Genomic DNA, 17288 nt, shown 5'->3' with positions numbered 1-17288 from the left:
AAAGTGGTTATTTTAATCAGGCAGTGACGTGAACAGCTCCAGTGCAGAGTGAGGAGATAAGTGGAGTGTGTTAGCTTGTTGTGAGGGTGCAGAGGACTTGACGAGCGGCGGTGGCGGCAGAGGACAACCCACGGAGCTCCACACAGCATGTCCTGGTTAATGTTTAGCCTGGCAGCCAGCAGCCTTTGGCCCCGCGGTCTGCCCAAAATCAACGGCCTCAATCTGGCTCTAATCTCCAGGAACTACACTACTAAAATGGTGAGTAACATAGTCACGTCGCGTGTTTGTTTTGAATTATTAGCGAGTCTACATACGCGTGGCCGTACTGTGACGTCAAACTTCCGCCTGTCCCTGCTGGTCAAAGGCTTTCAAAAAACAAAAACGTCTGCGCTCGTAAAGTTCGAGATTAAACACAATTTTAGACTGTTTTGAGTGTTTTAGGAGTCATTCGGCAAAAATGTGACGACAGGTATCTGATATTTTTCAACTTTTATCATGTTTTCTGCGTACGCTGTGGGGTTGGCCACTGATGGCGTTTCACGCGTGTTTATATTTTTTTGTCACGACTTTACGACGCCCAATTAAAGATCCAGCCATAAAACATAAGAAGCCCAGCCCGGATTGTGTTAAATCGAGAGTAATAATAATAGTACTGTATGCCTTAAAATAGGTGAGTCAGCCATTCATAGTCATTAATTCGTTGGTTCCTGCCTGCAAAGTCGTGTCGGTTTTCATTGCTAATGGCGTTGCACCGCCGTCTAGCGGTTCCAGCGGATATCGCACCCATAACGCATCTTTTTTATCTCTGGGTTTATTTACTAGAATATGCGTGTAGCGGCTTTATTATGTGTCGTTTTAACTGCAAAAGTTAAAATTCACTTTTGTGCAGTCGTCCGACTCTCATTGGCTCCCTCCAGCCGACCGGGACCAGCACGTGATGGAGTTGAGGGCCGCGGGCTGGATGGAGGTGGAGGACCGCGATGCCATCTTCAAAGAACTTCACTTTAAAACCTTCAACCAGGTGACTTCACAAAATTAAAATGGAATATGACCGCAAGAGTTATTACTGTTTACTAATATAAATTTGGATTAAAAACATAAACAAATGGTTAATGTTTACTATTTAGGAGAATGAGCAAAAACAACATATGCTTAATAGTTAGGGTGACTAGACAAGATTTTCGTGTTTAAATTTATGGAACAATTTGTAGTATTGTATTTAGGAGAGAAAAAAAACACCCAAGTTGTTTAAAACTTGGTGGGAGCGCTCAAGGCCACTTAGCGGACTTCCTCTAATCCCGCCGCTTGTTTTAGCCCCTGGAAGCGTGCTGGTTTTGCCCTTTTTACACTTCCCTGCTTTTGAAGTGGGGGGCCGGCCTCCCCCTGCGGACCGCCTCCTCCTCTTCCCTTACCGCCGCGTGTCACCCCGCGTTACGCTGACACGAGCCAGGTGGCCCTTTCTTTTGCAAACAAATCAAATTGGTTAAAAAGTTTCATCTGGCCAGCGTTAAAAAAAAAAAAAAAAAAATCCTGGCAGGCCTGCTGTCTGGACAAATGTTGGCAAAAGCCATTGTAGATTTCATTTTTCATCAGACATGCGGAGGCTTCGTTCTGCCCACAAAACAAAAAGTTCTCAGGAGACTGACAATTCCAATTTGGATGCAAGGCACAGAAGCGCAACATGGCAAGTTGAGCTTCAGACTCGAGTCCCGCAGGAAGCTTGGCTTGGAAGCAGAAGTTTAGAACATTCAGACGCGGCTTCAGCCATCAAATCAAACAAATAAAAACCATACATGACAGTAAACAATGAAATAGTAAAACATTTGCCTGTAAAATACCCTCTTTGTGACATTTGTTCCAATAAAGATGCTATTTAAAAAATAAAAAAAAATCACCCAAATTACTCAACTAGAACTACTACATTTTCTGGAAAGGTTTTCTGATTCTGTAGCACTTCCAAATATTTCCTTTTTTCACTTTCACGGGTGGCCTTTAGGGGGCGCTAGAGCCCCCTCCCCAACTTTAAGATGAAGCGTTTCCATCTGACCTTCCTTGCTTGTTACCCCAGTTGGTTTTCCTTTGACGAAAGCAAGTGGAAAGTGTCGGGCGAGTGCTCTCGCCAGTTGCCCACTTTTGCTCGTCCTGTCAGGGAGGGGCCGGCGCCCACTCCTATTGGCAACATGGGATTTGGATGGCGGCTTTTTTTTTTTTTTTAATGGCGCCAGGTTACTTTTTGAAAGTCTGTTTATGCGCTCGTATTGTTTACGGATGCGACCATCTGCTTGGCATTTGGCAGCGACCGTTCTGCATGGTGCGTACGCCGCTCTTGAGAAGCAATTGCACAAAGCAGACTCGAAAGTTGAACATAAACACCGATTGTCCGTCGTCCTCGGTGAACCGAGACTCCAGACTTTTGCTCAGAGCGGGGCCTTGGCGGAGGTCACGCCCGCCGCAGCAGCTGGAAGCTTCTGGAAGGACAAAGGAGAGGCGCGGCCACCCCGTCATCGGTCTCATTAGCCGCCTCTGTTCAAACGGTTCCTGGAGGGCGTGGCCAGGCGCTAAGCGTCGGGCGCGCGATTGGCGCGCTGACAATGTGCGCGCGTTTGTACGCACGGGCCGGCGAGAGAGAGAGATCTGCATGCACTTAGTCCTGGCAAGGCGGAGCGGGCGCTTGTCTTAAGCCCTCTTTTGGACGGCGCGGCGGCGGAAAGCCGATCTGTAAATAACAGACATGTGTTTCTTCCAGGCGGCGGTCGCGGTCGGAGCGCCTCATCCCGTGTTGTGTGACAATCATGCTGTAATAGCTGCAAAATGGCAGATCGGGGGAGGTCGGGGGCGATCGACTGGTGTGGTTCTGATTATTGGAGGTGGGGGCCTGCGCAGCGTCATGTCAAATTAGCGGACTTTGACAGCTCCGGGGGGGTGGGGTCAGTGTTTTACGCACCTTCGGGTTTCCGATTGGCTGAAATGACGTCATTCAGGCAAGTTGTGCGACCAGTCCAGGGTGTACGTTCAATCACGTCAATTCAGAGTGTTTGGCTCCGACTCGGCTCAGGCTAGGCAAACATTGACCGTCTTAGTCCTTGACCCTTGTCGACCGTGTCCAAGTGGAGGGCCGTTAGCAGGCTGACCCCTCCCTGCTCCAACACTTGGCCGCCATTGTGTCCCGCCACTCCCGTTACTGCCCCTGAGGGAGAAGGCCAATGTCTGGCGACCTCTCTGGACATTCAATCCCTAATCATATGTACTGTGGGATTAGTGGAGCCCCACCTACTTTAACACCCCCTTCATTTTTTTCTCTCCAATCTACGTCTTCATCTTTAGGGTTCGTGTTGCATCCCGCTTCTTCTTCATTGGTTTCACGTTCGACTCTCTCAAGCCGAGTACACGCTCACTTGCTACACCTGGAAAAGCTAATGACCTCACGCAAAAATGTTGCTCCAGTATAATTGTGACAATTTTCCAATCAGTATGATTAAAATGAGCTAACACAGCATTTTAATTGGGTCAGTGGATTTGCTAAAGCTAAGAAGCGCCATCCTGTAAAATTGTCGCTTTGTGTTGACAAGCTATCTAGCGGCTAAGGTTGACAAACTAGCCAAATGCTAGCTTTGAAGCAAATGACTTGTTCTGTCAAAGACACATTAGAATTTTGTCCAAGTCGAAAACTATGTTGCAAGGATAAACCTTGGCTCATACCAACTACAAGAGCGGTTCTGAAGCGGAACCCGAACCAAGCGCCAACGGCCATGGGCCTACGGTCCAACGGGCTCGTCGCATTTGAGCGAGGACAACGACTGACACGGCAGACACAAAGCAGACCCGCCTCGGACGCCAAATTGGTGGCAGCAAGGTCAAGTTGCAGGAATATGCCAATTACTTCAATCGATCGGCGGGGCCGATAACCAATCGGACTGCCGGCTCACCTTACGCCGTCGCTCGGACTTTTTCCCGACGCTGGGAAAGAAAAGAAGCCGCCTAGCGCAATTTCCTGCGCCGGCGATGCCGTTTGCCCATGTCAGGTGCGGGCGCGGGCCGCCGTGTAAACAATGGCCTTTCAGTTGATCTAATTAGGCAGGGAGGAAGTGTTTAGGGGCTTAATTGAGATTGCAGTGGGAAATTGCTCCGAAATGGGCTTTCCTCGCGGCGGGCAATGAGCGGGGATTTCGCTGGGGACTTTGTAGATAATTACAAGAAGCGTAATGGCCGCCCGCGTCCTGATTGGAGCGCGCCCAATGGGAAGCGTGTGTGCGGCCGCCGTTTCCTGTGTGCGCACGTGGCGTCAGATGAGCCTCTCTTGCTCTGCCAAAAGATCACAGGAAGTAAGCGGCATGTTTTTAGAAAAGTCATTTTTATGCTGACTCCATTTATTCTCATTGATGTTGTTTAACTATTTTTTTTTTCAATTCATGCTAGCTTTCTCAATGGGGTTCCTTCTACTGCCACCCGAGATGTCCTTTGAATTTGACGGCTTTTATTTTTATTTTCAGGCATTCGGCTTCATGTCGCGCGTGGCGCTGCAGGCCGAGAAGATGAACCATCATCCTGAGTGGTTCAACACTTACAACAAGGTGAGCGCCGACAACACGCGCTGGCACGCTTGTCGTCTTGGTGATATGCAGGGACCGCACACACACACACACACCGCACTCAAAATACAAAACATCACTACGAGATTCATCGATTGCAATTATTTTTTGTTCAACATTATTTCGTTTTCACAATTGCATTTTTAAAAAATATATACATTTTTAGGTGACTACAAACCCAAGAAACTTTTCCAGATGAAGCAAATTAACAATACAGCTAGCTGACATTTGAAGTATTTAATATAGGTTTTGTTTTTATGGATTTATTTCATTTCAAAGTTCATTCTAAAGAAAGTCACACGTAGAAAATGTGTGTTAACAATAACAGTAAATCCTGAAAATACATGAAAAAAACTTTGCATAAATGCTGCAACTCTTAATAGGTGTGTTAATAAGATATACATTGCTAAAACGTTTAATAAGATGACAAAATATATGTAAATGCTGTTGCTGGCCAATAAAAAAAATCTGTGTGTGTGTGTGTGTGTGTCAGGTGCACATCACATTGACCACGCACGACTGCGGCGGACTGTCCAAGCGAGACATCAAGATGGCCAAGTTTATTGACAAGGTGGCTCTTTCCATGTAAATACAACAAATATATATTTATTTGCATATTATTGCTATAATTGTTATTGTATTGGAAAAAGGCGCCTTAAAATGACTTTGCAGACACCCGCATAGCGTCATCTCTATGTATTTCTTCCTATATTCCGTGCGCGATGCTCGCTAGTGTCTTTTTTTCCAGTCGAAAATGCGAAGAGGGACTATGCAGACGACCGCATAAAGTTTTATTCCGAGTCTCTGTTTCTCGTGGATTCTTTGGCGTATTTTTGAAAGGGCTGCGAGGGGGGGGGGGGGGGGGGGGTTGATTTACACTTGTCTTTCGCCCCCAACAACAAAATCATTAGAATCCCCCCTCAACAAAAAGAGGAGAAAGAAGCCACCTCAGCAAGACTGGGCTCCAAAGAGAGCTCCTCCAGACAAGAGCGCTCACTCGCAGAAAAGTCTGAAAACCGCTTTGCCTCTTCCCAACTTTATTTTGTCCAATACTGTGTTCATGTTTGTCTTGTTTCGTTCAATCATAAATGGAATTTCTACACTGATTTTTGAATTGGGCTTTGTTTGTGAAAGGCTTTTTTTTTTTTTTTTTAGAAGAGTCTGACAGGTAACCAACGTGGAAAAAAGATGAGCAATTAGAAAACATGCATTTGGTTTTTTTTCTCAGTTTTTTTTAATTTATTTATTTATTTTATTTTTTATTTTTTTATTTGCACGTCTACCGCTTTCGGCGGCCACGCACTGACAGTTGCACGCGGTGGCTACAACCCGACGAATCATTTTGGCCTAATCCCCAAATGAGTGTGCAGCCGTGGGGCGTTTGCGTGCGTGTTGCATTCCCGCCCGGCGCACACGCAACTAATGTGGATTTATGTTGTGAGTGTCCGGATTCCACTTGACAGGATTTCCTAATCCATCTTCAGTGCCATAATGTAGCAGAAGCATTTTGCTGGCTGATGACGTTTAAAGACCCCGCCCCTTTCTCATTTCTCATTGGTTGCTTACAAGAAACTTCCGGAAGCTTGAATCTTTTGCCAATGGAAGCAGGCAAAGGTATGACAGCTCACTAATGCTTTTGCAAGTTGCTCTTAATTGTCACTTTCCAAAGTTCACTTCATTCACATTTTACCAGTGGCTATTTTGGAGAATGAGGTTGAATTGGACTGACCCCAAAAGTTCCTTTTAAAAGCAATAATACCTGTTTTTAGGTGACCAATGCTAATGCCAGCAGGTGGTGAGGATTGTCTTAGCAGTTAGCTTAGCACTCACAACTTGGTCTGTATTTGCACTTTCAAAACATTCACCTCCATGTTTTACTGGCAGCCACTTTGGAGAATGAGGCTGAATTGGACTGACCCCAAAGTTCCCTGAAAACAACATTTATAATATATTTACATCCAATATGTGCATACATTTGAAGACATTCAATGTTATGAAGCGCACCTTCCCCCAAACAGGTGCGCTTTTCACTCTGTAGTTGAGTAAACTTTGTGTGTATATTTTATGATGAGCTAACATCGATTTTGTATATCTCACAAAATGTGAACATTTCCAATTGTATTCTGTCATTGCGTTTTGCTCCTGCGTTGTCACGCTAGCAAGCCAAGCCTGTGCGCATGCGCGTGCGCTCCCTCTCGTGTTTCATTCATAATCACAGATCTCACTTTCCCCCCCTTTTTGTTTCTCGCGAGCTGTGGCAAGCGACCCCCTCTGTTTCTGTCCCCGTCGATGGGTTCGAATGCAGCGGATCCGAACCAAGTGCACCATCACCACGCCCAGGTAAAGAATGTGACGCAAGTTGGTTGCTTTTTCACTGTTGGGACTTGTTGGGAAACTCGCATCTTTTTTGTTTTTATAAGCAATCATGTTTGACACACGACCACCCCTCCCATCTTTTCAAATTAATAAACAAAATTAAAATAATGGACATTTATCTATAGCACGACACTGACAGTAAATGTTGTCAGGTTTCGTTTGTTTAAGCAGTTAAAATGTTTCCAAGTATAGGTTACAAAGTCAAATAATTTGAGTAATTACATTTTACTGATGTTATGAAAAGTTAGAGTTGTCAGGGTACTAGTCCAAAAGAAAACACTCGCGAAAAAGAAACCCTTCTTTTAAAATACGCACTGCTTAATGTGAATTCAATTCATTTCTAAGTTACATGACAAAAAAAAATTTGTTCCCACACCTTTTCTTTGGCTGAAAATACTCAAATGAAACTGAAAGATTTCTTTTGCATTTTATAGCTGCATGATGTTTACAAAATGAATTTCATGAGACAAAACCACTCCTGACGTCACATTTTGCAGGTGTAGACGGAAATAGCGCATCAAATATTGACCTATAATTTCACTCATAAACCCTCCAATGATCCTTTTGTATTCCTATTCTTACTCTTGTTACATGCCTAATCCTCACTTGCACCTTGTTATCATCTAAAACACACAATCAATATCAGTCGAGTGCTGATAGGATATCAATGGCCCGTGGATTAGATTACTTGATGAGCACCTCGGAAATGGCGCGTTTTACATTTTAAAAAGGACAAGCTCACGTTACTTCATGCAAATTTCATGTGCACAATTAGAAATTAAATTTAGCTCTGCCTTGTGTATTCTATTTTCGTCGCACCATATTCAAGCGCCCCCCCCCCCCCTTATATAAAATTTAGCGGCTTGTGCACGCCGCACGAAAAACTTTTCTTTTTCCAGTCCTCACTTTGGACTAAAACAAAAACAAAAAAAACGCCCACGCGCCCCCACGCCATTATTGAGAATTCTTTTTAGAATTGCTAAGCGGGCACGACAAACAAAAAGACAACTATATTGTCCATGTTAAGCCAGTATATATTTACATGTGCATGGCGTATGTACAGAGTAACAAGTGTTCCATTGACAACAGAGCAACACGTCTCGTCGCGTTACGTCACGTCGCGAGCGGGGTCGGGTCAGCTGTTGTACTGGCAGGCGTTGAGGCCCGAGGCGGGGCTCTGCAGCCCCCCGTAGCCAAAGCTGGAGTGGTGCTGCTTGGACTTGAGTCTGAGCGTGGCCAGGCTCGGGTTGCACGTTTCCCGGTAGACGCCGTAGTGCGAGCCGGCCGCCGCGTAAGGGCAGCCCGGCGACGACATGCCGGCTGCGTTGAGGCCCGGTGGGGCATGTGGAGGCGGCGGCGGCGCCGTGTTGAGGTTGCCGATGTTGTTGAGGCCTGGCGGGGGGCCGCCCATGGAGGGCATGCCGCCGTGCGCGTGGGCAGCCGCGGCGGCAGCGGCGGCCGCTTGCACGCTCATGGTCGTGATGGGCGCCGGCGACGACGAGAACATGGTGACGGGCTGCGAGGTGAGCGGGCTCATGGAGTTGAAGAAGGGGAAGTTCTTGGGGCCGTGCAGGCTCTTGTTGGGCCAGTTGTTGTAGGTGTATGCGGCCGCCGCAGCCGCCGCCGCCGGGTACATGGGGTCGTCATAGGGCTGCATCAGGCCGCTGAACTGCGGCAGGTAGGCGTTCTTGCACAGGTCCATCTGCTGGTTGCGCTCGCGCTTGCGCCACTTGGCGCGCCGGTTCTTGAACCACACCTGCGCGCGACCAACAAACGGCAAAATGCACTCAGTATATAGCCTATGCGACGAAAATGGCGTGAGCCTTATTATTGGAGACACTTAATTGCATGGGCAAGCTTGCGCACATGCAGTACTTGCTCCAAAATGCTGTATAAAAACACGCCTGGCAATGAAGGAGAAACCGTTTTCCAAACTTTACATATAGGTCGGAATGCCTCTTTATAAAGTACACGCGCTGATTTAAAAAGTCACATGTTGGTTTCTTACCCCCCAAAAGGTTTTTAGGCAACTCTAAATAAAAATACATCCCTCAAAGTTTCAATTTATTAAGTATATCTTCAAATGCATCAATCGTAAACGACCGCAGCGTTTTACAAATCGTTAAAAAAAATACGCATTTCTAAAAATGTCCTTTTTATTTTATAAGGTACACCTATAAAATGTATTTCTTGGGTGGACCTAATATTTTGGCTGGCAGTGCGGCTACATCGATGAATAGAAAACGCTCAAAGTCCCATTCAATTAACCTTTACATTTTAAAAAGGGAATAAAGGTCGTCGCCTAAATTGTCCGAGCTGGCAAAATCTGTATTTGTTGCCTGCACTCTCTAAATGAGAATCTAAATATGGAATGTATAAAAGGGCCTGACTGCACCTGCAGCAGCCAATAAATTCCAAACTGTTGGATTTATTTCTCCCCTGTTTGATGTGAGCGTGATTGAAATGCAGCTAGGCATGCTTCGTTTTGATTTTATTTTTTTAACATATAAATCAGCAACCCATCATGAGTCTGTTAGCATCGGCAATCCATGAGCGCAGGTGGTGGTACGGATAAAACACAATTATTTATTGGTGTTTTTTAGCAAATGAAAAAAAGCATATGGAGACAAATAGGGAAAATGACAGCGCTAACGTCTGCGCTTGAAAAAACAATAACACGCACCTAAATCTCCTAAAATAATATAAAAAAAGATAAAAATGTAAAGATTAAAAAAACATTTTGATATGAACTCCTTGAATGAAAGAAGCGTTGACCCGCTTAAAATCAAAAAGAAAAATAATGCTCATGAATTTTTAATTGTCTCTTCGTGCTGACGTCATCATAAACATATTTATAAGCACGTTTATACCTACACTTCTTTACCGACCGATATGGACCTTTTGCATTTCTCTCATGTTTAAAAAAAAAAACTTGGGATTTGGAGTGACAAAATGTTTTTCTACAATCCTGTTTGTTGGGCTATGTGGTAAAGTTGTAATGACTACCCTTATAAACCTCCTTCCAAAAATATCCGAAATGACCTCATTATTACGCACTTCCCTCAAAATTTGTGAATAGTTTTTATGCCGATGCGTCGTTTTCAGCTTTGAAACGCACTTTTACGCGCGCTTCACGCAAACACATTTATTTTAGGAAATGCATTTCTAAATCCGACACCTTTGGGGTTATAATGACTGCAGTCAACGTTGAGTGAATATTCATCCAAATACCCCCTCAACTGACAAACTTGAGAATATCCTTCAGATTTTCCTTTCTTGCGCAACTAAAATCCTCCCGCCCCTTCCATTTGTTGGCGCGCGGCGCGTCTCACCCTGACTCTGGCCTCGGTGAGGTTGGTCCACACAGCGATCTCCTCGCGCGTGCTCATGTCCGGGTATCGGTTCCGCTGGAAGGTGGCCTCAAGCTCCTGCAGCTGCTGGCTGGTAAAGTGCGTGCGCTGCCGCCGCTGCTTCTTTTTCTTGGGGTCGTCGGCGCACGACAGCGCCTCATCACCGCCGCCGCTGACGCGCACATCGCCGCCGCTGACGCGCACATCGCCGCCGCCGCAGCTGCTGCTGCTACGCTCCTTTTCCGCTGCATAGTCGACATCAAAAAGTGCAACCGTCACTTCATGCAGATTGCATGACAAAACATCCAACGGTTCAGCAAAAAGGGACACAATAGTGTAAATGTCCAAGTGAGTTCTGCTTTCTAATAAATAAATAAGTGCACTTATTCAAAGGCGATGTCCTTGACGTCACTAGTGTATTTTATTTAAGTTGAGTTTTACGATGCGGTTAAAATTTACATTAAATGCCACAACTTTCAGTTTTATGTCAACATTTGGGGGGAGGGGTAGGTTATAGTATTGCAAAAATAAAATATTCGATTATATTTGAATAATTTTAAATTAAAATAACCCCCTCACTGTCATGACTCAACGTGTCCATGCAGCACTTTTTTGTCAACATGCACGCGCGCAAAGGTTAATCCCAAATCAGGCATCCGTGCAGTGCTCAGAAACGTCTTGATGGTTGTTTGGACATATTTGGAAATATTTCAACTGCTTGATGTCGAAAACCCAAACATCAAATCTACTGACTATTTTTGGTACATGAGTCACTCACCATAATCGTAAGAAGGAAAATACTTTATTAATATTTTTTTATATAACTGAATTTTTAAAAATGACGTTTTTTTAAATAAATTAATCTTCTACTTGCCAGAAGTTGTTTCGTAAAGACTGATTTAATTTCTTATTTTTAAGTTGGGCAACAAAAATCTAATGAGCTTCCCTAAACGGCTCCTCCACAAACTCCATAATTTTTCTTTTGCTCCCTCGAAATGTGCCAGTGCAAACTGTTATTCAGTGACGTGACATCAAAACAAGACTTTTCCAGCTTTGGCGTGCACGACCCCCCCACCCCCACATTAAATCATCCAAAATGACCTCCACCTCCCCTTAAACGGACACTTTAATATCCCTAATATACATTTTTAAGGTTTTCCCAGTAAAACAAATTTACCTTGCAAAAAACAATGCATCTTAAATGCTTTTTAAAGCGCATTTTAAAAACACTGTCTATTAACTAAATATTTGCAAACACTGACGTGAGGATTTAAAAAAAAAAAAAAAAATTGAATGCTGCTTTTTAAATGTACTGTTAAATAATTTAAAAAATAAATATAAAAGAATAAATATGATCATTTTAACTTTTACGCTTGGCGTCCCGCAACTCAATTTAAGTTTGATTATTTTTCTATTTCATTTTCTTGGTTTCTTGCTTCCTCCAAAAAATAAAACATCTAATAATCATAACTCCGGCACTCGCATCAAACTGCAAATTAAAAAAAATATATGGTAATTTAAAATGCCCTCTCAAATGTATTTTTTTTTATCATTTCGATCAGTACGCATGGTTATATTGGCTTAGCTAAAGACTTATTAACATACATGGCAGGATCAAGGTCCCCAAAGACGTCATTTGCAACTGTTAGGCACGCAAAAAAATTGCGTATGACCCCCTTTCCCTCATGTACCTGCCAGCTCTGCGTCCGAAGAGTCGCTGCTCGAGTGCTCTAAAGTCCCCCCGCGAGCGCTCGTGGTGATGTTGGAGCTTCTAGGCTGCAAGTGGAACGCGGGGCTCACGTCGCGTGACACGCGGGGAGGAGGAGGTGGGTTCGGGTTCGGATTGGCGTGGGCTCGCACCACCGCCGCGGTCTCGGAGAGTCTCTCCAAATTCATGACACCTTGGAGGAGATTAGAAGGAGGGATGCAGACGAGTCAGGCAGGCCCGCGTTGCATGCAGCGCCGAGCGTTGGTTCGACGTAGCGAGGCGCAGACAAGTCCACGCCGAAGCCGACACGCGTGGCGACATGGGAGGGAAGGACAGACAAAGATCCACTATAGTCCTATTAAAAAAAAAAAAAAAAAAACAGGCAGGGGGATGTGCAATTTTGGAGCAATTCTGTCTTCTCGCCAGCTCCTTCCACGCGAGTCGTGACCACAGTGGAGGAGAAGGTTGAGCTCTGCTTGCGTGGGACCCAATTCACGCGGCCCCGCCCACTCTTGAGCCTGCCCCGAGCGTGACGTCACCAGACGAGACCTAAAAATGTGCAACGCGCAAATCAGCAACTTTTGTTTTTTAAGTGGCGTGGAACTAAAACACTCCCACGCAACGTCTCGGGAAAAATGTGCATGGATTCACCCGCAGAATCCATATACAAGAAAACGTTGTCATACCGATGCAATACAAGTTTTTTTTTGGTTTGGTTTTAGCTCAGTGCAGGCATGTTTGTAATGTGTGCAGACACCCCCGCACGGAGCCACGCCACGCCACGCCACGGCACACACACAACACGGCCTCTATATCGACGCGTGAATGAGCAAACATTTGCAAACGGGCCTGCCCGGTTACTGTTTCCCTATTCAATCAACGTAACATAGCTTTGAGCGTGCACGCGCGCGTGGGTGCCTCCGTGCGTGTGTGTTATCGCCATCCCAGCTGACCCTTTTGTCTAATAAGTAAACAATCAGCTCCAATAAATGCCAACAGGGTCAAGGCACGCTTTAAAAAAAATAAACATTTTATTCAGTCGTCCTTGGACGCGCGTCACTTGCCTAATTAAGGTAGTAATTAAGGTAATGTTGATTTGCATGTCCGGCGGATGTCATGATCGAAATTCTGTAGCTAATTTTTTATAGATTTCTTTATTTTTTTATAGAAATGTTGACTATATAGTACCCCACGTAAATTTTCCACATTTTAGTAGAAATACCCAAATGTACTGTTTTAAACGCACCACTTGCGTAGATTTGGGGAAAACTTTTTTTAAAGCCATTAGTGCTTATAAACTCTGTGGGTTGTAATTACATGTTAAGTCACGTTAGTCACGTTTACGCTATACCCTAATATCCGGTTTTAATAATCTTTTTTTTTTTCTAATCCTGTTTAAGACAGGATGAGCACCGACTGTTGTGTTTATTTTACCTCTTCCACACTGACACTTGTAATCGAGCCTCGCTTGAACGCAACGTTTACGTGTGCCAATCATCTCACCGGTTTGGGTTTATCTCCAATTTTGTATCAGTGTACTTGAACGCACCCACGTTGTCTCCGACCGAATGACAAAACATGGTACTGCTTGTGTATTGATGAGGATGGACGTCAAAGATTGACGTCTGAGTGCCCAATTTTATCGAACGAGCCTTGAACGCACCTCCTCAGATGTTATTTTTACAACTTGTTTTTATTATGATTGCGTTGAACTCGTTATGACCTGCTGTTTGTTCAAGTAATCCCAGGCTTTATCCAGTTTTATTGAACGGTCACTGAATGCAACATTTCCACATGACCTGACTTATGGTCTGTTTTACGTCTCTCACGAGTCCTTTTGACCGTTTTTGTCGGACCGCCCTTAAATGCATCGCTTCATGTAGGATCTTTAATTTTATTACTTTTTATGACTACTTGAACTCATTGCGACCTGCTGCTTTGAGACGGGGTGTATCCAATTTTATTGAGTGATTGAACGCAACACTTACACTTGACTTCCGTTTCTGTACAGTATTTGATTACAGTTAACGTTTTGACAATTGACCCTGTCATTGAATGCATCTTCTGACTACTTTTTATTTTCACAGCCAACTCGCGCCTCTTAGGCCATAGCCTATATTCAAATTTAATGAACGGTCTCTGAATGTAACATTCCATGTGGCATCCCGCTTTTATTATTTTTATAAAATGTCCAATTTCGTCGACTCGTCACTGAACGCACCACCAGTATTTCCTCTTGATGCATGGCGAGTGGCCCCCATGACTCATTTTCCACGTTTACCTACATTTTTGAGTGTATAGAAGGATTATAGAAAGATCCTTAAATGTCTCTTTCTTGGAATCTCTTTCTTTAGTAAATGCTTACACTTTACTGATCAGTTTCCAAGTGAAGTTCCAGTTTATACATGTCCAATTTTTACATGTAAAATTTGGACTTTGTTCTTGGAAAATGCCTTTTTTTTGTAATACTTGAATTTAAGGAATACAACCTGCGTCTTGTTTTTGAAAATAATTTGAACCACTTGTGTATTATGTTTCTTATTATATTTAGAAAGCCAATTAGGATTATGATTATGATTATAGTTATGGTGAGCCACTGCAGTAATTCATAAACACAGGAGACTAGTGTGTGTGTGTGTATGTTGCGTGCATGTGTGTCTGTCTGTCAGCGTGCTCCGACTGGGATTGTCATCGGCGCCACAACCCCTCTTGTAAGACCCTTTTTTTTTTTTTTTTGAAAATGAAATCCCATGCAGTCGGACCGGAAAAGTCCCCCTGAAGGCCCTTAGCTTTCAAAATTCTGACCTCCCCCGCCCGCGTCCCCATGTCTGAATGACGTGTTACATTTCGCGTTAAGGACTTTTATCTCGAGACTAAAAGTGTTTTATTTGATCATTCTAAAGGGATTATTATAGATTAAGGCAATTATGAATTTGATCCGAATGCGTAAATATTATGACACGTGTCTCAACAGCGCACCAGGGTGATTCATTTTTAAATTTCAAATGTTTTTTCTAATCGGTATTGCAGGCACGGTTGAGTGCTGCAACTTCCAATTTCAGATTAGACAGCAATTTTCCTATTCATTTATTGTCTTTTTATTTTTTTTGCACTCGGATGCATCCTAACATGACAGATGACGTCTTTTTAGTAGCGCTTCCACTTAATGACGCGCCTAATTAATCCTCGTCCTCCTCTTGCTCCTGGCATGAATCGCACATGACTTCTTTCTTGCAGGCTGATAGATGGGCGCTAATGTAAACAGTCAGCCTCCCTGTAGTCCTCGCGCTGCCGCATCCCACTTTGCTTGTGATGGATGGCTTCAGAAAGCCTTTCCATCCGCCGTTCGCCACCGACGGGTTAAAGGTCAGCGCTCGGTGCATTTTGCCCGCAGGTCGAGAAGTGCAAAAAAAAAAAAAAAAAGGCCGCGCGCGCGTGTTGTGAAAAAGTGGTCCAAACATGAGCGAGAAGCACTCGGCTGAAAGTGGAGCCCGCTTCCATGCCGCGTAACAAGAGAAGGACACGGCTGATTATTACCTTGGTGATATCTTTTTTTTAACCAACCTGCGTTGTCGGCAGGTGGGGAAACAAAACTCCAAATGAGCACAAAAGTAAGGGGAAACGCCAGAAAATGTACTGCGTGCGTTTTACATTGCAGTTGAGATTTTAATTAGTGTACGTCTTTGGTGTTGTAAGTATAAATTATTTTAGGATTGTTCTATTCTTGTATTTAGCGGAAACTCAAATGTCTCACCCCCCCTCTCGTGTAGTTAATGTTTCTTTTTAATTCAAATTGATAGATTTTCTCCATAGCCCCACAGCGCTCTGCTATTAAAAATCCATATTGTTGCACCAAAAACGTACCTGCAGGGATTGCAGCTTGTCATCATGTAATCACATATGTCTGGACTGAAAAGAAAATGAAGACACCAGGAAATGGTGTCGCCTAATCCAGAGAGTGACAAATGCGCTTTTAATTAGTGTAAGAGCAGCGAGTATTGAAAAGAAAACTTTGGCTCGTCGTCGTGTCTCATTTAGCACGTGTCAGCATCACAAATTGATCCTTTTTTTCTCCCCCCTTGCAAGCAGCTGACGAGGCATGCAACTGCATCTAATTGCAATCGTCAAGTAAGATCTCGATTTGTACCTGCACCCGTGCATGAGATGATATTCTTGGACAGATGTAGTTCCATAATCCAGCTGCCTGGGGTGGGGGGTGGGGGGCAAGGGGCTGTAAACAGAGACACAAATTGGAATCAATGAAAATAACACAAAAAGTCATCTGTTTAAGATGTTGGGGTTAAACTGTGCGCGTCAATGAACAAACCATCCGAGATGTTACAGTGTTGAAGGATCGCGGTGAGCAAATTTTTAATTTAAACAACAAATTGTCATAAATTCAAACGGAGTTTTGAGTGAGTAAATACATTTTACATTTGGATTAGTTTGACTACACACGCGTGCGCGCACACACGATTTAGTCTAGCCGCTGCCAAAGATCGCTTGTGTTAAAGAAGATGCTTCACCCCACACCCTTTCAAACAGCCAAAGGTGTCTGAAATACCCATTTAAAAAAAATCTCCTGCCCTGTTTAAAATGGAGTCCATATAGTTGTTAATGTCGTTTCTCCTTACCGGTTGTGTGTCGGCTCACAGAAGAATGAAAAAAAAAAGTGCTCGGAAGCTCAGGCTTTCTGCATACGCTTCAAATCCACAAGGTGGTGCGTTCACGTGCGTCGACTTGTTTGCTTTGGAGCGTGTGCGGCGGCTCGTCGCTTTTTCGGGGGGCTGCGTGCCCTCACCGTTCAGTGACGTCACTCGCCCCCCCAATTCTTAGCAGCATCCTCATCTTTCTCATGCCGGCAAGATTTTCTTCATGGAAAAATGCGCACAAATGCGCATTCCCACCTGCGTTTCTTGGACGATGAATTGGCGAATGATTTTGCAACGGAAGCTTGTTTATTTATTTATTTATTTATTTATTTGCTCTTTTTCCGGCTTTGAATACATTTTATTACACAAACAGTTTAATCACTAACATCTTTAATTTGGCAAAGCTGCGTTCTGAGTATAAGCACATCTCAAACCTTTCTATATGTGAGTGAACACAATAATTTGTTTTGCTGCTAATTAACAATGGCAGTGTTATTAAAATAAAATGGATTACAAATGACGAGACTCTCTAAAACTTGTTTTTACATCATTTTTTAATCACGTTATCTGTATATTGCAAGTTAAAATAATTATATTGGCGGATGCGGCAATA

At 43.9% G+C, this 17288-nt stretch overlaps 2 protein-coding genes across 3 annotated transcripts; one reads left to right on the top strand and one right to left on the bottom strand.

The window, feature by feature from the left end:
* Positions 1 to 7: 7 nt before the first annotated feature.
* Positions 8 to 5695, top strand: LOC133168065 (pterin-4-alpha-carbinolamine dehydratase 2-like). Of its 2 annotated transcripts, none has more exons than XM_061299317.1 (4): positions 8 to 258; positions 890 to 1021; positions 4491 to 4571; positions 5083 to 5695. In XM_061299317.1, the coding sequence occupies exons 1-4, from the start codon at positions 148 to 150 to the stop codon at positions 5176 to 5178; spliced, it is 420 nt and encodes a 139-aa protein (XP_061155301.1). In that variant the 5' UTR covers positions 8 to 147; the 3' UTR covers positions 5179 to 5695. The 2 variants fall into 2 exon arrangements, with proteins under 2 accessions (XP_061155301.1, XP_061155302.1); XM_061299318.1 differs by lacking the exon at positions 8 to 258 and adding an exon at positions 2747 to 2867 and having other exon boundaries at positions 889 to 1021.
* A 1685-nt stretch (positions 5696 to 7380) lies between these two features.
* On the bottom strand, positions 7381 to 12780 carry pitx1 (paired-like homeodomain 1). Its single transcript, XM_061299313.1, has 3 exons — positions 12007 to 12780; positions 10298 to 10560; positions 7381 to 8721 (listed from the first exon to the last, which is right to left on the bottom strand). Exons 1-3 carry the CDS (start codon positions 12209 to 12211, stop codon positions 8101 to 8103), a joined length of 1089 nt encoding a protein of 362 aa, XP_061155297.1. The 5' UTR covers positions 12212 to 12780; the 3' UTR covers positions 7381 to 8100.
* Between the last annotated feature and the right edge of the window lie 4508 nt (positions 12781 to 17288).

Source organism: Syngnathus typhle, linkage group LG15 (assembly GCF_033458585.1).
Source record: "Syngnathus typhle isolate RoL2023-S1 ecotype Sweden linkage group LG15, RoL_Styp_1.0, whole genome shotgun sequence".
Lineage (NCBI taxonomy): Eukaryota > Metazoa > Chordata > Actinopteri > Syngnathiformes > Syngnathidae > Syngnathus > Syngnathus typhle.
The sequence above is the reverse complement of the archived record's forward strand: the minus strand, read 5'-3'. Positions and strand labels throughout refer to the sequence as shown.